Consider the following 26,962-nt stretch of genomic DNA (forward strand, 5'->3'; position numbering starts at 1 on the left):
TGTCAATGCCTTGTTCCTGGTTCCAAGCACAGAATCTCTTCCATTTTTCTGCATAAGATTTTCTGGTACTGGGCCTCCTGACCTCCAAGATAACATCCATAACAGCTTTTGAAAGAGGAGTGTTCTGAATGGCTACATTATCCGCCATGCTGCCAGATTTAAGGTCCTAAGTTTGCTGTGCAGGATCCGATTGTTTTGTTGGGTCAGCAAATGAGAAGTCTGAGGCAATATCCATGCTGGACCTTGAGACAAGCTCTTTAGTATTGGGTACCAGTGCTGGCGTGGCCAGTCTGGTGCAATCAGTATAATTTTTGGCTTCTCTTGTCTGACCTTTAGGAGTATCATGGGAAGGAGAGGCAGTGGAGGAAAGGCATATACTCTTAGATTTTTCCAGCTGAAGGATAGGGCGTCCACTCTCCATTCTTGTTTGTGATAAATCCTTGTGCAAAATCTTTGTAACTGGCAGTTGTGAGGGGAGGCAAATAGATCTATGTCTGGGCATCCCCATTTTCTTGTTATTATGCTGAAGACTTGTGGATCCAATTTCCACTCGTGGGGATCCATGAGGTTTCTGCTTAGTTCGTCTGCCAGAGTATTTGTTTTTCCTGGCAGGAATTGTGCTTGCAGGTGAACTTGATAAGTCAATGCTGTGCCCCATAAGGTCATTGCTTGTCTGCAGAGGGGGTAGGAATGTGTACCTCCCTGCTTATGTACCACATGAACGTAGTATTGTCTGTCTTTATCAGTAGTTGTCCTGGATGAAGTAGATCCTTGAAAGCTGTCAGGGCATTCTGAACAGCTAGCATCTCTTTTTGATTGATGTGAAGATGCATCTGGCTTGCAGGCCATGTGCCCTGAATACATTTTCCTGCCATATGGGCCCCCCAGGCATAATCTGATGCATCCGTTGTCATTGTCTGTCTGGCTGTGGGTAAAGTGAATGGCAGACCCTTGTTGTGGTGACAGGACTCTGCCCACCATCAAAACTCCTGCTGCAGGCAGGGAATGAGGGTAATTACTGTCTCCAGGCTGTGGCAATGCTGAGTCCAAACACTTTTTAGATACCATTGTAGTTTCCTTATATGCAGTCTGGCATATGGAATTAGTAAAATGCAGGATGCCATGAACCCCAAGGCCTGCAGGATTTTCCTTGCAGATAACTGGGTCTTTGTTGCCAATTTTTTGAAGTAAGAAGTAAGTTGCTTTTGCTTGTCTGGCGTGAGATAAGCCATCTGGGCAGTTGTACTTAAGCTTGCACCCAGGAATATTCTCTCTTGAGAGGGTACTAGTTTTGATTTCTTTTCGTTTACTGTGTACCCTAGGCAAATTAGCAATCCTTTTACAAATGCCAAATGCTTTAGAAGAATGTCTTTGTTCTCTGCTTGAATAAGGCAGTCGTCCAAGTAGGGATATATTTGAATTCCTCTGTCTGCAAAATGCAATTACTGGTGCCAAGCATTTTGTGAAGACCCTGAGCGCAGTAGATAAACCAAAGGGCAGTGCAGAGAATTGGTAGTGCATTGAGCCAGCTATGAATCTGAGGTATCTTCTGCAAGATTGTCTGATTGGGATATGCAGGTATGCCTCTTTTAGGTCCAAAGTTACGAGCCAAGCCTTCTTGCCCAGCATGGGCAGTAGCTGCTGTAGAGTTGAATTTTGGAACCTCCAGAAACGTATTTAGTATAGACAGGTCCAGTATTGGTCTCCAGGTTTTGTCCTTTTTGGGCACTAAGAAAAGTCTGGAGTAAAATCCTTGCCCCTGCTCTTGTTGTGGTACTTGTTGAATGGCCCTCATGTTCATGACAGCTGTAATTTGCTTTTGTGCCTCTGCCCATTGATTGCGTGGCAGACCTGGCATACCTTTTGCCCTTGGTAGGGTGTGAAAATGGAACCTGTAGCCTTGGGACACTATGTTCAAGACCCATTTGTCTTGGATAACCATTTGCCAATTTGATGAAAAAAGTGCTAGTTTTCCCCCTAAGGGAGCTGCCAAAAGAAAAGTGCTTGGATCTGGCAGAGGAAAGTCATTGGGACTGTTTCCTGTAAGGTTGTGATTTGTCTTCTCCACTTTTAGAGGTAGGAGTACCCCATTGTTTAGGCCTGTATGAGCCTTGGGGCTGAGATCTGCCGCTGGGACGTCTGTATCTGCCTCTTTGTGGTCTGTCTGACACTGGAAAGGACCAATTTTTAGAAGGCCAGTTCCTGCTAAATCTGGGTGGCTGTACCTGTAAGAAATCCTTATGTCTGCATGGATTTCACTTTATCCTACATTTTCTTCAACACCTCTTCTGCTTTAGCACCAAACAAAATATCATGCTGTAATGGTGCATCTAATAATTTTGCTTTAACATGATCAGGCAGATTCTGTTCCTTTAACCAAGCATGCCTTCTAATAACAGAACCTGTAACAGCGGCCCCGCAAGAGACCTCCAGTGAATCATAACCACATTGCAAAGTATGCTTTCCCACTTGTTCAGCTGCACGCAATAAATCCTGCATTTCCTTGTTCTCTGAACATTCAGTATATGTCAACATTTTCTGTTTAAGCAGTGACATTAAGTATTGCTGATATTTAAGCATATAAAACTGACAATTTAAAGCCCTTACAGCCAAGGTAGCAGAAGTGTAAACTCCCCCCCCCCCCCATCTGTCCAGTGCCCTAGAATCCCTATCAGAGGGGACAGGGTTTTTTGCAGTGGAAGCTTTGACCCATTTGGGACCCTGAGATGTAGTTTCTGGGTCAGCAGCGGGGTTTTTATATAGGAATTTATGAGAATCCTGGACCCTGTAGTATCTGTCTGGCTTAGCAGGTGCAGGGGGTAAAGAATCAGGGGACAGGCCGGACTCTGAAAATACATCATCTACAATGTCTAGAACAGGTGGGATAGTAAGGGGTCTGTGCTGAGGAAGTAGCAGAAAGTCTCTGAGCCTTTTCTTAGATTCAGAGTAATCTTGGCTCTCCCAGTGGAAATGCTCCCTCATGGTATGCAGGGTTTCCCCAAAAGAATAATCCTCAGGAGGAGAGGCTGAAGGAATGGATTCTTCAGCATCACAGTCCTCAAAGGGAGGCACAGAATAATCCTGTTCAGAAGAGGAATCAGAGGAAATAGAAACCTGATCAGAAGAATCATATTCTGTCTTTTGCCTAGGCCTCTTATCAGGAGGGGGATGGGAAACCCTGATCAAAGTAATTAGATCTTCGGCCATTTTAAGCATCTGTTTTTTAGGCATGGAAGTCTGAGTAGGAGAATGCTGTACTTGTTTCTTTGTCTTTAGAGCTGCTTTAGTCTTCGTCTTTGAAGCTGAAGATGATTTAACATATAACTGTGTAGGTCTGAAGACACCCTCAGAAGCCGATGCCTGCTCAGCGGCTCCGGACCCATCTGAGGGAATGATTTCAGAGTGTCAGAGGCCCAGTCGGCTCCAAGTAGGAGTCGGAAGCGGCCTGTGGCTCTGAGGTAGCGGGCGCCAGGGGCTGCGAAAGCGCCTCACTGAGAACCGGCGACTAGCCTAACGGAGGCCTCATCATCCGTTTTGGACCTCGGATGCCTATCCTTTTCCTTGTCCTTGCGTTTTTTGTAAACTCTGGTCGTCGGCTGTTCCAACGGCATTATATAATTAAATCTTAAGCCAAAGTAATGAAATGCAAAATCGAACCGACGCTCAATAGTGTGTTGGTTAAATCTAGCACAAAACAGACAGCTAGCAACGTTGTGATCAGGGCCTAGTCAAGGAATACAGTAAGAGTGAAAATCCTTATGCGGTATTTGCTTCCCACGAGAAATACAATTGTTAACTTTTTCTGACATTGGTCTGGAGCAAGAAAAAAGTTTCCCCAACAGGGTACTTGGCTTTAATGAAGACTTCGGTTCTGAAATTCGGATTTCAAAATCTCAGTAGTCGGCCGACCAGCACTTGCAAACTGCTTTTGCTTCAGGTACCGCAAGGCAAGAAAGACTGAAGAAAATGGCATCGGCTGCATTTTTTATACCCCTGGCGTACTGAAGTCAGGGAAGAGTCGAAAGCAACCGACGCCGGACCAGGACTTTGGAATTCAGGCCGACTGCAGGTAGCCTGCCAGCAGGATAACCCAAGAGTAATGACTGCAACAGTGAAACACGATGAACATCTCTGAATTCTTGACATACAGGTTTAGCTTGCTCAGGTCTAATATAGGCCACAGGTCCTCTGTCTTTTTTTGACACCAAAAAGAAGCATGAATAAGTTCCACATACTTGCTGTTTGGTTGGGACTTGGATAGCTTTTTTTTTCTAAAAGTTTTTATAATTCGTGTATGGTGTACTCCCCCGTTACTGCGTGGAACGTCGGGGAGGTTCCTTCCGGGAGGTGAAGGAGGAAGGAAAGAGGGAATGTAATAACTTCTGGAAATTATGTTTTGCACCCAGTTGTCATTTGTAAGTTTTGTCCAGGCATCTAGGTGCCATGAAACTCTGCTCCCACTACCTCCAGAGTAGGACAGTCGGGCAGCTCTTCTGGAGCGCTGATAAGGCTAGTCAGAGAAAGGTTCTCTGAAGCCCTGATTTTGTGGACCTCCCTCTGCCCCTAGGGTGGTCTCCCCCATTAAATCCTCATCCTCTGGATGAAGATTCTTCATAAGAATCTGGCAAAGAACCCTGAGACTTTCTGAATCACATTTTGTTCCTACTACACTGGTTCCTCAAAGAAAGGCCTCTGAAGAAAACTTGATGCCTACAGCTGACAGGGGTTTTCCCCTCTTGCTTACTACGTATAAGTGTTTCCTTGACAAATGGTCTGAACAAGGAAGACCCAATGAAGGGGGCATTAGTAAAAGATGCCTTAAAAGGTTCTGCCAACCTGCAAGGCCTCAACCAGGCATGTCTACTGAGGGCTATGCCTGATCCGGCCGCTCAAGTGGTACCTTCCTCAGCACTGGAAATCAGCCTCATCAATGGATTAGACAAGGACACAAAAGTAGACAGAGAGAAAGCTTGCTGAGGTCCTCCAACATGCACTCTAACAGAGAATTGGTGAGATTCCTGACCAAATTCCTCTGAAAATGCGGTGTGTGCCAAACAGTTTAGCACTCTCAGCATAAAAGTTGCTGAGGCTCAGACGTGCTTCCTGTACCTGCCCAATGCCCAAAACTCCTTGTTCAGGGGGTGAACGTATGAGCTCTGTTCTGCTAGCTCCTTCTTTGTGGCTGCTGTCACTACGATGGCGTTAACCGGGATGCCTTTACCCCAATGAGGACGATCCAACAGAGGGTCAAGAATTTGTTGGCATGCTTGGGGATAGGCTCCATGGTGTCTGGTTCCTCCAAGCTCAGCAGGAGACCAGATCAATAAACTCACCCGCCGGTGGAGTCACCCAGGACATACATAGATGGGTCAGTCCCAAATGTCTCTAGGAACACAGATTCCTCAGGAGGAGGTGGTTGAGCAGACCATCCACCCTTTCACTTCAGGATCTCTAGGATATCTCTGAAGGAAATATCACTGGGTTGAGATTGGGGGATCCTTCTCCTTCATCGAAATGAGCGTCATTGGTCAGAGACTCCAAAGGGGAGTCTATATGCTTCCTCTTGCACGACCTCTTCCAATGCATCTCCTCCATGGAGTAGTCAGATCAGAGGCCTTCAGATCTGAAGACTTGTTCGGAGAAGGGGAACTCTGACTCAAAAGTACTCAGACAGATCCAAGAGCACCCTAGGGTCCGAAGTAGGTTGAATCTGTGTAGGTGTCACATCTGGCAAAAGTAACACCGGATCCAAGGAACTCCTCTGATCTGAAGGAGGTCTGCTCTTCCTCAGATCTGAAAGAGATGGATCCAACAATTTTTGCTTCTTTTCTGGAACCAAAGCAGAAACCCCTGGGGAAGTTGGGAGGGGGGTGGCCCAGTTAGGAGTTCCAGGCTTGACAGGTACTTAAGTTCCAGATGAGGGCAAAAGCTCCTTCAAGATTAATATGTTACTGCGACCCACTAAAGCAATGGGATTGAAAGCTGCACACATTTCACAAACATTCTCTAGATAGGAAGTGCACATGCAATACACACACTTTTCATGAGAATCCGAATGTAGATTTTGTGGCCACAAGAGGTACAACATTTAAAGCCAGTGGGTTTGTCTGCCATTTCACAGGCACACCATTCACACAAAGAAAGGTAGCAAACTCACACACTACCAACTCTAAATCAAAGACCACAACAACAAACAAAAATAATGAGAGAGAGAGATTTTTTTTTTTTTGGTAGAACAGTGTGTTATAGCATGGAAAAAACATAGGTCAACGGCCGTACAGAGGGAAAAGAAAGTGGAGAGGCAAAAGACACAACCCTAATACCAACGGAAACTGAAGAATAAGAGAAGAGGTTGAAAAAATATTTAAAGAAACTCTAAAATAATTGGGAGAAAAGGAAAGAAAAATAACTGAAAACTAGAAACTTATTTGTAGACAGCTTGAGACCAACGCAATCACATCTAGTCAGGAAAACGGTAAACGAGATCTAAGGAGTTAGAGGAGATGCAGGGCATTATGGAGTGGAAGAAGCTCTAGACTTGTAGCATCAGTCTTTTGGAATGTCTGGACTGAATCCGATATCTGATCCTATGACCCAGTGGTGAGGATGAATGAAATGGACAAAGTCAGATCAGAAATTTTAACCAAAAAATCATCAGTCTCGTAGTGCTATTTTACTAACCTAAAATAAGCTACCTACTTTTAGTGCTGGATGGACATTAACACAGATCGCAGCTTTTTTACTCTCTGACCATAGTAACTTTTCAAATATAAAAGAAGCAAAAATTAATGTGCAGCAATTAGTAAAACCAGTTGGGGGGGGGGGGATAATTACAAAGACAATGGTGAAGACATAGCACTTCACTGTCTGATCAGTACAATACTACAAGGTATAAAGAATGACTAGTAGCAAGTACTGAGCTACAATGATCATGTAACAATTTTTTGCAAGAGTCCATGTAAAATTTACTACACTGTTGCACCTTAAGACTACAAAGGCAGGACAATGTCCTACTACCGTTTAACTTTGTGGTCAACAGGACTTGCTGCCTTCCAGCAAGTCTACTTTAAATCATAAGCAAGTTTAAAAACAATAATTAACAAAAATGAGGAACCAGTCCAGAACAACACAAGGAATCCAAAAAAACTGGACAGTTTTTTTGAAAAACAATAATTACTTACTGCCATGCTGGGACTAGACTTAGTCAGATATACCACTGTGGGGTAAAATTGCTGTTTAAGGTAGTAGGCATGAGCAACCACAGCTAATGTCAAAGCCACACTGACACTCGTCATCACTGCTGCACGGACCATCCTGCCAACTCTGGTGTCTGTAAAAGAAGAAATACAGAATTAAGAACATCTCCAAAACAAAACTCTGTTGATGCTGCAAGAGAAATCCTAAGAAAGAATCCAAAGAATTTCAGCCTAAACCATACTCTCCCAAGTCAAGATGTACAAATGTACAATAACTAACCAAGGAATTTAAATAGAGACTGCAAATCTGTCCACTTCAAACAAATGTGTCCACATCCAACAACTGCATTCTGACAAAAATGACAAGAAACAAACAACTCTCTGGACATTTCATAACTAAAAACCATAAAGTAACTTAATGGCATAAGCACATGAAAGACATTAGAAAACTTTATAAATGATGCATGAAATAGTGGAATACCCAACAATATCAGTGATGTCAAATAATTTAATAATGATGCACCCTTACTGAAAAAGGCCTCTAAATATGACTGATATCTTTAGTGAAAATTAAAGAAACTTGGGACCGAGTTGACAAGTGTAGCACACAATAATCCAACCACAACAATGATGCAAAACTCCAGGGTGTTAAAAACAGAAAGTAGAGAGAGTTGTACACAAACTTAAGGAGCCTATAACAAGAAAAACAGATCAGACAGAAATATTATTGATTTTGGAAATGTTATGAAAATTTGTAAAAAGCAGTGGATTAGAGAACCAAAAAAGGCGGACACAGTTATCCCAAGGTTACAGGAAGACAAGCTTCAACAATTAAGAAAGGAAAGACGAAAACAAAAAAAAAAACCGAACACACAGCGAAATTTCCTGGAACAGATACCATTCCTGTGAAAATTTAACCTCAGAAGGAAGTGTGTGACAAATCTGGAAGGCTTTGTTCAAAACTTATGCAAAAATGTGCGAGATTGGGAGGGGTAGGTAGTAACCAGAATTATGAAGAAAGCAGTCGTGGCAGTATTGCAAACAAGGGTAAAGATTCATTTTGGATTTTAAGTGCTACTATGTTTTCCATGAACCGGCCAGTGTGCGGCACACATAATAAAGTGCACATTTATTTATTTATGACATTTGTTGAACGAGGCTGCCCAACTGAACTAGAAGACCTAGGGAGAAAAGCTCAAAAGTACAATAAAAAGACAATTACCAAAAAAAAGTTTACATTCTGCTTAACAGCATAACACTGATCTACCATGGTTGAAAGGTAAGCAAACCTAATGGTAACCTTATTAACTTTAAGTTTATAAGAGCAATATTTGAAATCTGTCCAGCATACCTCTCAACTGTACAGATTTTCACAGAATGTCCAAATTTTGCCTCATATTTTTGGTCTTTTTCTCATAAAATTGTTGTTTTCCGGAAAATCACTGGCTGAGGATGAAGTCAGAAAATGACAGGCAGTTGAGTTTCATACTTCATACCCTTCAGAAAATTCATGCTAATGCAAAACCTGCATTTCTAACAACTTTCTAAGTTTGTCAAAGCAGTACTTCAAAGTGCCCCTATTTTGTGCCTTTGTACCCCCACTATTTTTGGCTTTATCCAGATTTCTTGATCTAAGAGTTTGAGAGGTATGTGTCCAGTGGTATGGTCCAGACTTATACAAACCTCACTGCTGCTGCCAGGGATCACTCTCACTCTTCACTCTCTCCCCCTTGACACACACACACAGTCTCTTTTGCATTCATGGCCACATTCACTCACACACATCGTTCTCACTCTTTTCCGATATCACATACAGTCATAGTCACTCCCTCATTCATACCTGCATTCACTCACACATCGCTCTCACTCTCTCCCGTCAAACACAGTCACTTTCTCATTCATTCACACATCACTGTCACGCTTCCAATCTCACACACACACACACACACACACACACACACACACACACACACACACACACACCTTCTTCATTCATTCCTGCATTCATTCACACATTGCTCTCATTCTCCCGATCACACACACACTCTTTTGCTTTAATGCACGCATTCACTCACACATGCAGGCAGACACACATACTCTCATACAGGCTTTCACTTATTTTACGGCCAGGTTCCAAGTGCTCCACGGCCTGGTGGTTGGGAACCGCTGATATAGAGAGAATGGGAGTGTAACAAAACCCGCTACTGGGCAGTCTTGAATCAGAACATGTAATAGCGTCGGCTAGAAGTCTAGGAGTGGGATAATGGCAGCCTTTGCATTCCCAAACAGGAAGATAGCGTCGGCTAGAAGTCTAGGAGTGGGATAATGGCAGCCTTTGCATTCCCAAACAGGAAGATAGGGTCAATACCGAAGATATTTGAAGGATCAGAGGCAAGAATTAAGACAGGAGGGTTGCTCCCAAAAAGCTACATTTGACCAGGTAAACCATGCAAAGATGTCCTCTTTTTCTGGTTATTTGCATTATAAATTAGAGATGTTAGCAAAGAAAATAAGGGAGTCACAAATTTAAGGACATAACTTTTACAGCAAGCAAGAAGCATTACCTTAGTTTCTGATATTTGTACTTGACAAATACAACAAATGACATTTTGCTGTGGAACATTTTCATTCAGTTTTGAGTCTTTTCATGATATAAAATACATGATGGAAAAACAAGATAAAACAATGCACGCACACATGCATGTTTTTTCTTCAGTGATGCCCAGAGTTAAAGGGCCCTGACAAGTATTTAGGTGTATGGAGTAAAAGGACTACATCATGGCAGCCAGGGATCTTTTGTTAGTTTGTCCTCAAATACAAGACAAAAAAATTAGAAACTACATATTCTTAGTTACGGATATGGATACCGTGGTACAAGCACTGAAAATGTTTTTAGTCTCTCTAGTCTTCTACACAGGTCAGATACATTTTTATTAATCACAGAAAAAAGCATGGATGACCAGAGTTGAAGGAATGAGGAGGAGGAACAGGGCAAGAGTTAAGCGGGATAAGTTGACTCCCCCCACAGAATCGAGTGTCATAAGGTTACCTGATTTGAAAAAGCATTGTAAAGCTACTCAGTCAAGGCTTTTATAAAACTTCATATGTGTATGCGTGTGTGTGCGCGCACCGACGCACACACAAGCAGATATATATATATATATATATATATACACACACACACACACACGGGTCTACTTCAGAAGAAGTAAATTTCACAATACCAAAGACCAGATGAATGAGCCGAGAACTCCGAAACTTCATTTACATGAATGACCACATAGCTGACAAGTTTCACATGGTAACTAACCACTGGCCCAACAACTAACGGAAAATACACCACACCATCTCCAACCCACTCAGGTCGGGAGCTGTGCCCCCCGCCCACACGCTCTCTAACTAAATATACCAACTTCGGGATTGCATTACGGTGGGGGAAAGGGTAAATGTCCCCTTGATGGCACAGTGTTTACTTACCATGTGAAACTTATTGGCTATGTGGTCGTTTATGTAAATGTAGTTTCATAGTTCTCGTCTCTGTCATCTGGTCTTTGGTACTGTGAAATTTCGTTCTGGTAAAGCAGACCTGTATATACACACATACATACATTATATATTATATTATATATGTGTATATATATATATATATATATATATATATATATATATATATATATATATGTATACACACACACACACACAAATATATATATATATATACATATATATATATATATATCTATATATATACACACACACACAATATATATATATATATATATATATATATATATATATATATATATATATACATACATACACACACACACACACACACACACACACACATATACATACACACACGAGAAAAAAAGCACAGAAAAAGATAATGAGGAAATGCAGGGACAGACAGAGCTAGGATTTTTGATGCCTGTCCTTAAGGAGAATAGTAGCAATACAGACTATTAACTATTAAGCCAGCAACAGAACAGACCAATGAAATGTTACCAATAGGGATGTCAACAAGTACAGCTGAGTTAAGAAAATATGGGGAGGGCTGGGATGTACTAGAGTAAAGTAATAAAAGAACCAAAGGTATGGGAGTAAAGATATCTGGAAGAAAAGGTAACAGAGGGGATGTGGCTAAGGAGACATCTGGACTGCAGGTTATACAATACCTTGCCTATCAGGGATTGACAACAGATTACAAACAAAGTTAAAGACAGTTACTGCTAGAGTTTTTGGTGGAGTCTAAAAAAAATGCTGTTAAAAAGGGGTAATTAGTAGGCTGTATAAAATACTGCATAACCATAAGAATCAGAGGAGGTTAGAAAAGATGATAAAAGACAAATTACTAAAACAGGAAGAAATCTGTAGGGCACCCACATTAGCAATGGAATCTAGAACTACTTAGGATTTTTCCACACAAATATTTACATGGGGGTATTACTAGACCCAAGAATGCTATAGATTTTTTCTCAAGTAGGTACCAAATACTAGAGATGTCATGGGAAGGCAAAAGAATTGAGGAATTGCTTTATGAGAATACAATGACTTAAAGGATTTAAACATTTTCCCATGGAGTCCTTTGACAAAAATGGAGGACCAAATGGCACTAATGAAATTACTTTTTGACTTAAGAAACATTACTTGAATTGCTTAGCCATAGTAAGTTCTTAATAGTTGTTTCTTCTTCTTTCGGCTTTTTCCCGGTTAGGGGTCGCCACAGCGGAACTCCAGTCTGCTAATGATTGGCAGTAGATTTTTACAGTGCCGAGGTGCCAGCTTGATGCCAAACCTTCAACGAAGGTATGCCCATTCTACACATGTCTTTCAAACGCCATTCAACCGCGGGGAGGACATGCAGACTCCATACAGAAGGTGCTCCAGCCAAGAATCGAATGGGAGAACCTCTTGCTGTGAGGCGACAACGCTACCTTTGCACCACTGCGGCTTCTCTTAACAGTAGTTACTAAATAATGGAAATCAAAATCTTAAACAGCTGCAATGAGTGTAATGAATGAAAAGCAAGTTTCCTAGAAATAAATGGAATTTCTTTGAAAAAACACATGCAGAAAAATCCTCATGAAATGAAGAGAGGTTTAAAGGAAGGCAGAAATTAAATATTTCTATAGTACGGGAGTGAATGAAAATTGTTCAAAAACACATGTATTTTGTATGACAGCAATGGAACTTGTTAATGTCGGATTTATTTTCTACTAGTGTTATGTGAACTTGTGTTGCAACTTAAAATGCAGTAAAGATGTTAAACTATAATGATGCCACACCGTGAATAAACTTAGTAGATGACAAAAAAAATATGGCCAGAGCAAAGTAGACAAGTGGCACCTTTTCAAATTACAATGGCCCAAAAGAAAGAAACTAGGTAATACACATTTCAGAATACTATATAAAATAAGCTACTACAGCATCTTTCTTCACAGACGTCTAAGTTGAATTTAAGGAGGGATCCAGTGCAGGTCAGATTCCAAGGAATTTACCATGATTAAAAAATAAATCATGTCCATCAAGTACACCTCTCCACTATAACACAAAAACACACTGATGAAAATAATACATACTTAAGGTGCTTTCTGTCAGTGGTATCATGCTGCAATATTTCGGTAAACAAAAACTAAGGCACTGTCGTTTATAGCCGCATAGACCAGAAAAAACACTCATTTTGATTTTATTTTTATTCCTGAAAATTGTGGGATCATCACTATTTATAGAAATCAAGAAACATTATTCACATTAACTTCTACCATCAAGGACAACTAAAATAATTATAAAATAAAGGGACCAAAGTTTTGATCTTCTGCTTAAAACCGAGAAAGTAAAATTGAAATAAAGCTCCACAGCTTGAACTCTTCTAAAAACCTTTGACTGCTGTGCATGAAGACTTCCTCTATAAAAAGAGAGAAAAAGTATAGTTCACAAATTGGATGCTAACTGAAGAAGCAAGCTTACTCATGATGTACTCCAGGTTAAAAATTTGTTAATAGTTTTCTCTCCCACTAACAGCAAAACAGAACTAATCCAGAAATTACAACATATGTACATATTACATACAAAAAAGTCTTTTAAGACATTAAATTTCCATTATGCTATAACAAAAATCCATCCATCTATCCACAACTCCCCCCCCCCCCCCATTTTGCACATGTGGTACAGGTTGTCACTTTAAACACGTGTCATCTAGAGTCAATGTTCACATCGCTGAACGGCTAAGCCCTGTTGTAGTTTTCTTTCAAGCCACACACACTCACACCTACAACCAGTGTGTCCAATCCACCTACTGCATGCCTTTAGAATGCGTTAAGACACCAAAGCACTTGGAGAAAACCCACATGAACACAGTGACAGCGAGGAGGACATGCAGTCTCCACACAAAAGGCTCCCCCACATGACAATCAAACTGGAAAACCCCTTAATTTGAGGAAACAACATTCCCTTTATAAACACACATTAAAATAAAGTAGGTACTAAAGACAGTAGTTTGATAAATTCATCTTTGTGGTGACAGGGATAAGTGGAAATAAAGGAGAGGAAGTTGGTTTAGTGGTTAAGGTGTTTACTTCACAGACACACAGTACAGGGTTTGATTCTCACCTTTGGAAGGGAAACATACTAGACTTAAATGGTCCACAAGGGCAGCTAGCCTAGCACTTACCTATGAAAGGATAATGTGTACAAACAGACAGCATCTGATAATTGTATGAGAGTATTAGATATTATTTATCTGTAAGACATCCATCTAAAATTACCCCATAAAATTAACCACCAGCAACTGTGCCAGGCAGCTCATCATTCTCTAGAAACAATGACGAGTAATTTATTAGCCCATAAGAATTTTATAATATCAGAAGGTAATCCATCAGTAACTACTTTATAAAACGACAAGTTTAAAGTAAGCAAGCAGCACATACTCGCAACTTATATACCAACAATGGCTACTTATTCATTACAAAATAAATACAAGGAACATAGCAAGAAGCAAGGTACCTCAACTCTTACTGCAGCTACAGAGGCTGCTGCAGTTTAAAAACGCGCAGTTTGTCTACACTATTAAATCCTAGTTCATGGGTAGAGTTTGAATACTACTGACTGAAAAGAAGAATTATATGCATCCTGGCTTCAAGTGTTAAATTAAACATCTGCTATAACCTGCACGCAAAAAAATAGCAATGAAACTTGTAATGTCTATAGGCATTCAATCAAATCACAGCTGAAGTGGTCACAGAATGCTCAACTTAAGGAGTTTATGCCAAGGACAGAAGGTGAAATTGATAAAATATTAAATTTACACGCAAATGGCACCCATGTTCTGCAAGATAATGTTTCAGTCAACCAGCAGATGAAGTGGTGAAAAAGAACTCTTTGAAGTTTAAATATTAAAATACAGAATATGGGGTCAGAAAGGAAAAAGTCTATTTTAATGGGCATTCCAAAGAAGGCAAAATTAAAATCAGTGTTCACCCTCTACTAAATCCCACCAAGTCACTGTGACACAGAAAACGTTTGGCCCTCTATCACATGATCCATCCAACTAAGCTTAGTAACTGTAGGGCTTGTGACAGAACTGCTAGGACAACTGTGGTGTCAAGTGAGACTAAAATATAAAAAGGACTACTGGATTTTCTATAGCACTGACTATTCTAGAAAAATCTATCAACAGTTTTTAGTGCTGGAACTTTATAGACCAAAAACATTTAAAACTGATTGGTCCAGTCATTAAAAGTTGGTCAGAAACCTTTACTTGGGACTTCTGCTATTATTGTACTTTGAGGGTAGCTTTCCCTGTGGCTCCATGAAATCAGTGATAAATTTAAATGTCAAAGAAACTAACAGAATCTGAAAAAATGGAAACGCCACTGGCCTGAATGTCAGTAAAGTAAACATTTTACATATACTTATCTACCTACCTATCGGAAAAGAAGCTACTTGCAAAAAGACAGAGATGGGTGCAGATTGGGAGAGCCATATCACACTAAACACAATAGGACACAAGCTACCTACACGATAGGAAACAAGCAGTGAAATGGTCAAACCAACTCTCCCCTTCCTGCAAAAACCCTACAGGTGCCCCACAAGGCTCCATCTTAGGACCCCTACTATTTAACGTATTAAGCAAACAAACTATACACCTCCACTTTAATCTGCACTTCACAAACCCTCCCTGAACTACTAATCAAAACCCAACAATCACTGTCAGCAACTGAATCATGGCTCAGAGGCTCAGCTCTTCCTAACCCCCCCAGAATCTGGTACTTGCATATTATTGCAACCGTGTTACAAAACATTTAAATCGGAGGTCATGTGCTTTGCTCTTGGGGACTCTGTACACAGTCACTTTGGAAATAGCAAACAAAAATGTAAATTTACATGTTTTCATGTTACTGAAATCAGCAAGGCACATTTGTTTTTATTCCACACACAATCCTGTTAATGTAGCATATTCAGAAAGGTATCAAAATAACTGCAATCCTATGGCAAGTTATCATTTCAGCAAAAGGCAGTCTCAGGTTCCTTGCATGAAAAATAAACAGATTTCAGTTTGTTTACTGGGTAGGTGAAACGGTCTTACTCACCCTTTTCAGTCAGGACATAGGTACAAAGGAGTGCAGCAGCTAATCTACACATACTAATATTTACATTGTGTAGTAGGATAAAAGGTGGGGAAAGAAGGTAAAAAACGCAAGTATGTCATCACAGTACACTTGTTTAAACTGGAAAAGCAGAAGAAAAATTAGTACTTATAACTGACTATTTTCAGATGTTTTTGGCAAACCACCACCAACTGTTAAACACATTGATTATACTGATGGAGGCGTTTGCCGAAACCAGCATATGTTTATGTCGGAACACTTTTGGAATGTGGTTGCGATAATATGCAAGTATCAGAAATCTTTCATCTCAAAAATACCTCACTCAGCCCAGACCAATTCCATATACTAGCAGCTGACAAAATCATAGAAATAATAGTACAAGAAACTAAACTGCTTGGTGTGATTGCCGGCAAACTCAACTTTGACCTCCACATACAACAAAACATCAAGAAGACATACGAAACCAGGTCTTCTCTACAGTAACAAAAAATTCCGTACCACTCCAACCAATATCACACTGGCTAAAACCTTCCTACTCCCCTCCCTAATACATGGTTCCTGTACACTAACCAAACTCCAAAACTCCACCAGGCTTAAATTGGAACAATGCTATAACAAAAATAGCAAAGTTTGTATTAAACTCCAAGAACCAAATCAATGTACAACACTAAAGGAGCCCAACTGGCTGGAATTAAACCAACTAGCCTGTACATACTTTACTACAACCCATAAACTATTTTATAGGCCCTCTGACTGCCCCTGCCCTAATGAGCCTAATCCAAACAGACCACTTAGATCCAAAGACAAGAACCTACTCGAAACATACAGACCTTCTAGGAAACCAGGAAAATCATTATACTCGTATTCAGTCACCAAGTTATGGAACACCCTACCACCTAGCTTAAAAGACAAACTCCAAAACTACATGCATTTAAAGCTTCCCTAAAAGAACACCTAAACAAATCATGGTTATGTTCATGCCTAACACCGGGTTAATACACTTTTCCCCATACCTTCTCTCACTACTCTACCCTTCTCCTTCTATACTAATCTATTAAATCCCTTAAAGATAATGAAATTGGGTACCTCTCTATCTGTAAAACAGTACTATTTTAGCATAGATCCAACACTTTGGCTGACCCACACCTAACTGTGCCATGACAACCAAACACATGCTTTGCTAAAACAATTACCCTAAAGGAGATGTCTGAAACTTGATAAATGTAATCTTAAAGGTCTACTAGAGTACAATATAAACTGCATGTGCCAGCCTAGAAATACTCAGATATGTATTTCTCCTATAAGTAACCTACCGCATAATGTGTAACCTATTGTATAAATTGTGCACAATGTAGAAATGTGGAACATTTCTCCCCAGGCCTCCGCTGCAAACAGATTATGTAACCTGGACAAACTAACCCAGTAAACAAATGTTAAATAAATAAATTACATGAAATCAAAGACTTGAAGCAGGCCGTATAAGAAAATGTGCAGACAAAGGAGGTCTGTGTGAGCACCCGCATGCCAAATTATAACTGACAAAGAAATAAAAAGAGCAGAGACAACATAAGAGATATTAGATTGCTCAGAGCTAAAAGTGACCGACTTGGAATATCACTCGATAAGGAAATAGCAAAGGTCTTGTACAGAACAGAAAGACAAACTGCAAATAAAGTAATAGAATTAAAAACACAGTCACTGAATCATCACTTCTGACATAGGCTAAGTCACATTTATATGAAAGAAATCAAATATCAACGAATTCACATTCATAAACGTTATAAATCACATTGTTCTACACAACACAAATCGAACCAACATTACATAAATTGTTCACTTTCTCTTAAACCTTTTCCTCCAAAGCGATTATTTTGCAAGTTCCCACAATTTCCATTTTTTTCTATGTAATTTACTTCTACCCTTTTCTAAAAATCCCACCTCCTGCTCTTTTACATCTGTTAAAATATTCACAGTTTCAAATACAGCTTGTTTAGATTTTGATTTCCATTTTCTAGTAATTGCTTTTTTGGCAGCCACCAGAATTAAAATGGCTTTAGTATGTCTAGGCAATTCAGATCTGGCATCCCAGCAAAAGTCCTCAGTTACACTCATTTGCTCGCCCACTATTCCTGACAGAGTACACTGTGGGGTATTTTTAAAAAGTCTCCCAACTCACAGCACTCCAATTACATATGGTTCCAGGTACCTCTTTGTTCTCCATTACACCTCCAACATTTGCCATCTACCAGAGGAAAAATTATTTGTAGTTTGCTTGGACTACAAAGTACCTATGCAAACACTTCCAGGCAAAAATTCTAAAGCTTCTACATTTTGTTTTATATTTGGGAGCCATAGATGTCATCTAATTGTTTTCTGTGAATTATCTAATCTCTCTTCTCAATCTTTTTGACCTCCTCTGATTAATTCCTATAGTTATCGTGCATTAATTCATATGCCCTATTAAGTATACCTTTTTTGAGCAACAGCTTCTACTCTAGATTCAACTAGAATCTCAACCAGTCCACGTCTTTCATTTAGGATTCCCCCTCTCCCCTTCTCTTTGCCTATACTCCAATATCAAATCCCAAAAGGAAGGCAATCTCTAGCCTGCAGTCCAAATGACGTCTTGGCCTATTTGTTCCCAATACAATCAGTTATTTTGCCAGATTCCACTAGTAAATGCCAGTCCCTTAAATGCAGTCATCCCTGTCAGCATCCTTCGCCATTCCCATGTTGGCTTAGTTCTTAGTATACTCCAAGTTTATGAATATGATATTCTGTATAACTTATTCTCCTTAAGGATCTGCTACTTCTTGAATTACCCCCCCCCCCCGCTTCATCATTTTCCACACTGTAGTGTTCTGCGTCTGTTATGTACAACAGCCTTAACTGTGTAGCTCTAAAATATCCATTCAAAATCAAGTAATTCTAAGACATCCTTGTTCTAGTGGAAAGAGCAAATTGTCCTACTTAACTCTTTCCCTCTTCCCATTTCAGATAAAATCCTTCAGCACCCTGTTACTATCCATAACTTCCCCTCGGGTTAATAAAAGTATGCCTGACCTGCGCATAAAACTAAAGGAGCAAACATTTTTCTGCTTGTGCCTTGCTATCCAAATCCACAGGCAAGAGCTTCCAGTTTTCTCAGCTTTTGTATTTTTTGTTTAGCCGCTTCCCACACATCCTTAGCTGCCATAAAACACAAATATTTTAATCCATACTCCAAAATACTTATGTCTCCATAAATATGGGTATTGCTAAAACAAGCCTTTCTTATCTTCATTAATTTCATATCCTTTAAAAACACAAATGTCTCAATGTACTACAACACGTAGATGTCCTTTTCTGTTTCGATCAGGTACAAAAATATCATCTGCATATAAAGCAAACTTAGTGAATATCATACCAACTTTATATTGTTGAATTTCGAAGTCCCCAATTTTCTTTGCCATTGGTTTTTAATATAAATGCAAATACCAAAGGGGAAAGAGGACTCCCCTGCCTGTTTCCTCTGCTCAGAGGCAACGTGTCAGAGAGGAGCTCTCCCACTTAGATTTTTGCCTGATCCCTCATATATCCTCTTAAATAAACTTATTACTGTATCAGGAAATGCAAATGCTCCCATTGCCCAACTCAAAATTCTAGCTTCCTCTGTCAGTCAAATGTTTTCTCTGCATCAAGACCCACCAACAGCAGCAGTATTTTCTTACATTATGCTTCCCACTGGATCATCATTGTTCTATTAATCTTAAGTGTTTGTTTCCCCTCTACAAAGCCACATTGTTTTAATCATAGACAAGAGACTATAATCATGATTTAAAATTGAAATGGGTCTATACCTTCTGTAGATATTACAGCCACAATTTTGTTCCAGGATGTTGGTGATTCTCCTCCTCTCAAATGTTAATTGCTGTGCCTCTTCCATCTCTAACCTTGGCATATTTAAGGCTTTCATAAATATTTCCATTTGTGCTATTTCTCGAGTTCCCCACTTCTCTGCTTTGTACTAATTTTAAAAAAAAAATCTGAAATAACTAATATTGAACAGGATCTCTGGCTATTTTTCTTATTATAGGCTTCCCAAGTTTGGCCACAACCCTTTGTGCTTTTTGTTGCCAAAGTCATTGTGACAAACTTTTTTATGCTCTAGAGTTAATCAAATAAAACAGCTGCCCAATCTTTCTAAACTCATGCAGATCATCTAAACACTCCCTCTTTAGCACACTGTAATCAAGCCTTTTCTTGTTCTTTAATATTCCCCTTATTCTGCAATACTTCAATCCTTCATCAGCACCTCTAAATAATTTTTGTTACTTCTTAACACACACCTTTCTTTACTTCTACCCCATTTTTAAATTCCACTTTCATTTTATCCCACTCTCTAGCTATAAATTTTGGCATACTGTCTTCCTTATTAACTTCCGAATAATTTCCACTATGCATTCCTTATAGATTCCTCTCAACAGGTTCATAGGTAGGTGCAAGGCTATATGCCTAAAGGCATTTATAAGCCTAGCCAGAATGTGTTGGCTTTCGCCGCCCCCCCCCCCCTTAGATTAGTTCCCTTATCTAGGTAGGTGGGAAGTGCCAGCGACTCACCTATACTTCATTACCCTGGTGTCCATTCTTATTTTAATCTTTATTTCCCTCCCAGATGCGAAAAACCAACTCGTAGGCTTAGAGAAAACATTAACCTTTAGCCCCGAAGAAACCACTGTTCTGGCTGTTTATTATTATCAGCTTGTCCCCATGGATATGTTGTTGTGTCTTTCGGCTTTTCCCGGTTAGGGGTCGCCACAGCGGAACTCCGGTCCGCTAATGATTATGCAAGAGAAAAAAAATGTAGTCCTCAGCTGCTGGGTTCTAAAGACAAGGTGAAACATTTACTGCTAAAGGAAACTTTTCATTCTATTCAGTGTTTTTATTTACTTGCTTCCACTAAAAACTTATTACAATTAAACCAAGGGTCTTAATCCAGACTTTCACCTATGCAAAATTAAGAGAAAACTGTCTGCTCTACATAATATTATGATGTGTTTATTTCTGCATCCCATTCCTCACCTCAGCAACCAAAGATTACAGCCTATTAACAAACATGCTTTTGTCGAGCCTTTTTCCCTTTCTGTACTGTAATGCCTACATTTCTTAACACTAAAAACAGGACAAAAATATATTGACTTTAAAACACATAAGAACTGCTAAAAATGCTTTACTATAAAAACATGCAAATTATATGAAAAGTTTCATAGAAATACTGTTTAAACACTAAGGGGAGGGGAAGAGAAGGAACAAGGCTTCCAGACATTAATGACCAAGTGAGGTAAATTCCTTTCGGTTCCCCACAAGTTTAATAAAGTCAACAAAAGTCTGCTTTTTCTTATACAGCCATATTTCACAAATGCAACAGATGCTTTGCAGTCTCACATTTACTCAATAATTTTGGTGCTGGAAGATGGAGATGAACAGGAAGATGACCCACATCTCAAGATTCCTATTCAATTCCAATGTATTCCCAATTTTTCTAGTTCTCTCCTGTGCTTTACTCTCTCCTTTTCAAGTATTTTTTTTTTGGAACTGTGGAAAAGGTTTCACTGAAAGTTTCTCCATTTTTTTTAATCATCATCAGAAGAATGACAAGCACAGTCGCCTTCTCCTTGATGGCTCACTTAAATGAACAAACTTCTGCATTTCCTCCATAGCATGTTCTACTTTACAAAATGTCTTTTATCCTCCAGAAAAAAAAATATTCCGCAGCCAGCTGGATACAGCAGCTTGAATCTCGCACCAGTCTCTCGATATTCCATGACTGCCAGAATAAACTTCTCTTCTGCCTGTTACAGTGAATATTTTTTCCACAGTCTCCAGCTTTTAATACTTTGCCCTTTTGCCGCAGTTTTGCCAGGATCAACTTTTTTTCTGCTGGTAGGTTTGCTAATACAGGGCTTGGCTGCTTTCTCGTGGCAATATTTGGAGCATATGCAGTGTGTGCCATTTCAGTTAACAGTTCCTGCTGTGGAATTCCAGTCCAGTTTCTTGCCTTTTTACAAAATATATTCTGCCCCTTCTAGCTTCACTGGTAACGCAAAAAATCTCAGATATCCCCTATGTGCTCTACCCTTAACCCTACATTTTTTTAAACATCTTAACAGTCTCATACTCAGCCAGGACTTTTCTTAATTTTGACCTCTGATTTTATCAGCTCATATGAATATCTGTTTAAAGCTTCTTCCATTTTTTCCAGCTCAAATGAGTATCTGTTTAAAGGTTCTTCCATTTTTCCAGCCTTTTGTTATTTGAGTTGATGTACTCCTTCAGCTCTTCATTTTTATCATGTCTGAGCACATTTGACTTATTTTCTCTATATTACTGGAAGCCAAGTCTTGCACCAAAGCAACAGCTTAAACTGCTTTTTGCAGCTGCAGGATTCTTCCTAGACAGTGTGTTCTCTTCACCTTGCATAGTTTTCTTTCAGGCACTTTACTACATTTCTTCTAGGCTGGTATCCAGATAGAGCACTTATTAGCCAGAAATTGAATTTACTAAAAGTGACTTGAGTTCTTGGCCCTTGTTCACTTTCTTTTTTTCTCACTAAGCTGAAGTTAAGCTGTTACTCAGTTTGAAGACATCTAGGAAAGACAAAGAATTATTAGCAGGCTGAGCATCCATGGTGTTGAAGAGCCACATTGAACATGCTCACAGAATCACATGAATACCACAAGGGGATGGAAAACAAAAGACCCCAACCATTAATTGCACAATTCCAAACCCACAAGCTTAGAGAAAATTACTGGAGAGACTGTGGGTGGCAGGCAAAAATATGACAATTGTAGACCAAGACTTCTCTTATTATGAGACAATGTATATAAAAGGGGTACTGTCACCCTGGTGATACAGGAGTGTAAGGACAAAGGAGTACCCTAGAGGATGCTATACCCGGAACATCAAGAGTATTTATCAATGGAGAAGCAAAGTCATTTACTGACCCAGACGAGGAGGTGTTGGTAATACTTTTGGCCATTCTTCCTGCCTCATCAGTGATTTGCCAACTTTGAGAGACTGGCATATTTGGAAAACAGTTATCAGGGGAAGAGGACATCAGCAGAGAAGGAATATTTTTCTCGTTAACAAACAAGTTGAAGGAGAGACTAAACATCAAGACATGAACCTGGAAGAAGAAATGCTGCAAAAACTCTAACTGGCTACTCACTCTGCAGAGAGAGAAAGAACTTGTATGCAATGACATGTTTACATTAAACTGAATGATATGAAATAATGTTCATTTTTATGGGTTCGGGGCTATTATGTTTTCAGATCCTTTCCCTGATAAACATTTGTGTCAAGCAAGGCAAGAAATTAAGAATAATGGGACTTGAAGCAGAGCATACTTAAATACATGTAATGAAGAGGTAATTGTTAGAAACTTGGACAATACCCCATCCCAAAGTAGAGTATGAAATAGTCCCCCGAGTTAAAGTTTACTGGTCAATGTAAGGGGACAGGACGCACCTATGGCATGGGGGGGGGGGGGCAGCGCACAGACATTGAAATGAAAGGAATCTCACCATGACGACAACTGGCAAGGGAATGTATCAGATTAAAGCATTATATGAACAGTGGTGCGGTACAGCTACAGAGGGAACTTAGCACAATAAATAGCTGCCCAATTATTCACCTGTTTTACTTTTTCTGAATGCGACCTTGTAAGAAATGATACTGAACAGAACACTAGTGCGGAAGCTAGAGAGAAATTATTAAAATCAACATTTTTCTTCCTTTAAGTGGCCTGGGAGATGACTAAGTAGTAGGCAGCAAAACTTCACAAGAAATCAGCCAAAGAGTGACAAGGATGAGAACAAAAAAACAACCTAACAGTAGAGAAAAATAAGGGAGCAAGAGCACAAATCAGAGAAATGAAATGAAACCAGCTAGGATGGCAACACTGGAGGCCTAAAGACAGATCTAGAAAGGAGACAACCCATTAAAATCAGACACACATCAATAAAAGCCTAGAGCCAGGTGATCCCTGCAAGCTGGTGTAGCACTGTCACAGTACTGACATAGGTAGGGGACACAAAGCACATCATACAAAACAGAAGCACAGCAATTCAGAAAAGGGAGGAGCCTATGGGGTGAGGGACAGAGCGACACTTTGCAAGAGGAATTAAGTAGGTGATAAGGAAGATGAAGGCAAGTTAGAAATGAAAGAGGGAGACTGAGTGGTGAAAGACAGAAAAGAAAGAGTGGTAAAACAATTATAAAAGAAGAATCCAGAGAGAATGAAAGATAAGAGACTGAACGTAAAATCATGGAATGTACATGGGCTACGCAATAAGAAAAAAGGAGAACTTTACGAACTTTATGCTATACAAGAAGGATAAAAATCACAAATTACAGGAGATGAACATAACATGAGAGCAACATAAAAAGGGGTGGATATTTGGTAGTAGAGAGTGCAACTTGGGGAACACTAAAAGAACAGCTAAAACATTAACTGAAAAGGAGTTAACGATTACAAGTTACTGACACACTGGTGAAAAGGAAAGGCAAGTATCAAACATAAGGGGGCTAAGGGAAGGCGACACACTTTTACAAAATTTACATCTCTCCAAGTACAGCAATATTAGAAAAAATACTTGCAACAGTAGTGTAGAAGATTATCTTTTCTGAATGAAATGTAAAGTGGAAAAAAAGTGTTAAGGCAGGGGAACTTTATAGGAAATTACTCAGAGAATAGTGACAGTCAATAGTTGGAGCCTAAAACACGAAGGCAGAAGAGAGAGTTTAAATTACATATTACTCCCAAATGGTAGCTGGCCCAGAACGGATTCTGTTCTATAGGAAGGAAAGCAAAATCACACAGAGTATGGGTGAAGGTAGAAACTGAGCCAATGCACATTGTCAGATCATGCTATGATAGGGATCATTCAGTCTTGACAAACAAGTAAACGTTACAAAGACACTGGAGGAGTCCAGTTCATATTCCGGAAAATGACCAAAATAAAGACTGGACTGTCACTTTAAAGTACACTTCCTACAAAAGGGGCTGAAATTCAAATAGCAGAATGTGATAGATTAAACTGAAAACAGACTTTATATACAAGACTATTTTGATAAGAAACAAAGAAACAGAAGAGTGGGTGTAGGAAAATTGAAGATGGAACTGTTAGAGAAAGGAGGAGCGGAAGAATGGCAAACAGAGTAACAGGGAAAGCAAAAAGTAAATCCTGCATAAGTGAGAAGATGAAAGAATTTGCCAGAAAAAAAATAACACTACAGAATTTGTACTTTTGATACCAACCCCAAGGTAAACAAAAAGTGCTGGCCATACAATTAAGGGAAAAGGAAATAGAGACAGGGGTAAAGAAAAGCATAAAATGGAAGGGAAGCATTAGGATTCACTCAGAAGAAATATTGGAAGAGCTCAGAAAATACTACTAGGAGTTACATAATACAGTAATAAAACAAGTGAAAAGGAAGGAGAGTTGGTGGAAATCAATAGGGGATTAGGGAGAGTCTTACATGATTATAAAGAAAAATTGAAAAGTTTATTAAAGCAATAGAGTCAGAGGAAAAGTATGGGGGAGCATGAAAAGAAAAACACCAGGCAGGCATCCCCTTAGAAGTATAGGCCCTGCAAAAAAAAAAAAAAAAAAAAAAAAACTCTTACAGACATGGGGTAAATTATTAAATTGCATCTTAAGAGGCAAGTCACCATCTGAAACTTAGAAAGTAGTAATTACGGTGGGTTATACACAAAGATGAGAATGACCCACTGTACCTAAAATCATATAGACCCATACCAATACTAAACCAAGAATTAAAAATGTTTCATGCAGAAAATGACAGGTAGATTAATAAACAAATTGGTTCACTTAGTCAAACAGGATTGGGGAAGGAATGAATAATCTGATAAGAACACATTAATAAAAGATACCCAGCAAGATTTACCAAGGATTTCACTTAGTGCAGGAAAAAACATTAGACAGGTAACCCAGTCATTGTGTGTGTGTGTGTGTGTGTGTGTGTGTGTGTGTGTGTGTGTGTGTGTGTGTGTGTGTGTGTGTGTGTGTGTGTGTATATGTGTGTAGGAAATGAGGGCTAGGAGGTTTCCCAAACTAAGAGCAGGTATGACAAAAAACAAATGACAGTGTCACAGTGAGCATGAAAGGGCAACAGTGTCATGGGAAAACAGTCATTCAAAAAGGGACTCAAAAAAGGGTTGCTCCCATCTCCCCTACTCTTTGAGCCTTAAATCAGAAAAGTTGAGAGAGTATAATTGGGAGACGGATGGAAAAAAAAGTGCATGCAGACAGTGTACTCATTACACCGATACGTCCAAAGGAAAATAAGGCAACCCTACCTGAAAACTGTAGAAGGGAAAGCCTTGGGGTATAAAATACATTAAACAAAACTGCAGGCAATAGCAGTTAACACTAAAACAGAATATGAACCATTGGGGAAAACAGAACTTAAAATATCTTGTTATGTGACTGAGGGAATGGGTGGAGGAGACACTGAAGAACACATCTCAAAAATAATGGATAAAAAGTACAGCTGCAAAATTGAAAAATGTTACAACTCAAACTACAGAAACATGAGTTAAAAACCAAGTGTTCCAAGTGTAAACCATTGCAAACCAAAAGAACACCACCACAGGACAAAGTAGTCTTCCAGACTGGGAGAAATTACTTAATAAATCTGGAAAACCACCCTTTGATCTTGGGTGAGTTTTAACACTTCATAGAATGAAGTAAAGATTTTGAGAACAATCATCTTCCCACAGTTCCTATAACCAGGCCAATCATTCCACAAGGAGGAATATTAGAGAATAAACCAAAGTTTGGAGGGACTTTACAACGGAAGGTAACAAGCCAAGCCTAGCACAGCAAGTAGTACCACAGTGCATGGACAGAGTGGGTCTGGGAGCACCAAACCTGAAAAAGGAGATGCAGGGAGTGCATGACAGCCACTTGACTCTGAATTTAAGATAGAACAGAAGGAGACAAGTAAAGAACTGGAGTGGGAGAGTAGAGAAGACAATTTAAATGATGTGGGAAGCTCCAAAAGAAACTTGTGTCTGCACGGGACAAAATAGGCTAAAAAAACTAAATGCACAATGGCAAGATCCAGCCCGAGAAAGGATAACTACTACAGAGA

At 39.6% G+C, this 26,962-nt stretch overlaps 1 protein-coding gene across 3 annotated transcripts in view; it reads right to left on the reverse strand.

Moving 5' to 3' along the window:
• The window catches only part of SYVN1 (synoviolin 1), a 1,102,750-nt gene that overhangs the window by 945,653 nt on the left and 130,135 nt on the right, over positions 1-26,962 (reverse strand). For all 3 annotated transcript variants that reach the window (XM_044075840.1, XM_044075842.1, XM_044075841.1), the window contains exon 2: positions 7,182-7,330. In XM_044075840.1, coding sequence (XP_043931775.1) covers positions 7,182-7,330 — 149 coding nt within the window. The remainder of the gene's footprint in view (positions 1-7,181; positions 7,331-26,962) is intronic.

The sequence above is a fragment of the Protopterus annectens genome, chromosome 6.part1 (genome assembly GCF_019279795.1).
Source record: "Protopterus annectens isolate FY-2018-M chromosome 6.part1, PAN1.0, whole genome shotgun sequence".
Classification (NCBI taxonomy): Eukaryota; Metazoa; Chordata; order Ceratodontiformes; family Protopteridae; genus Protopterus; species Protopterus annectens.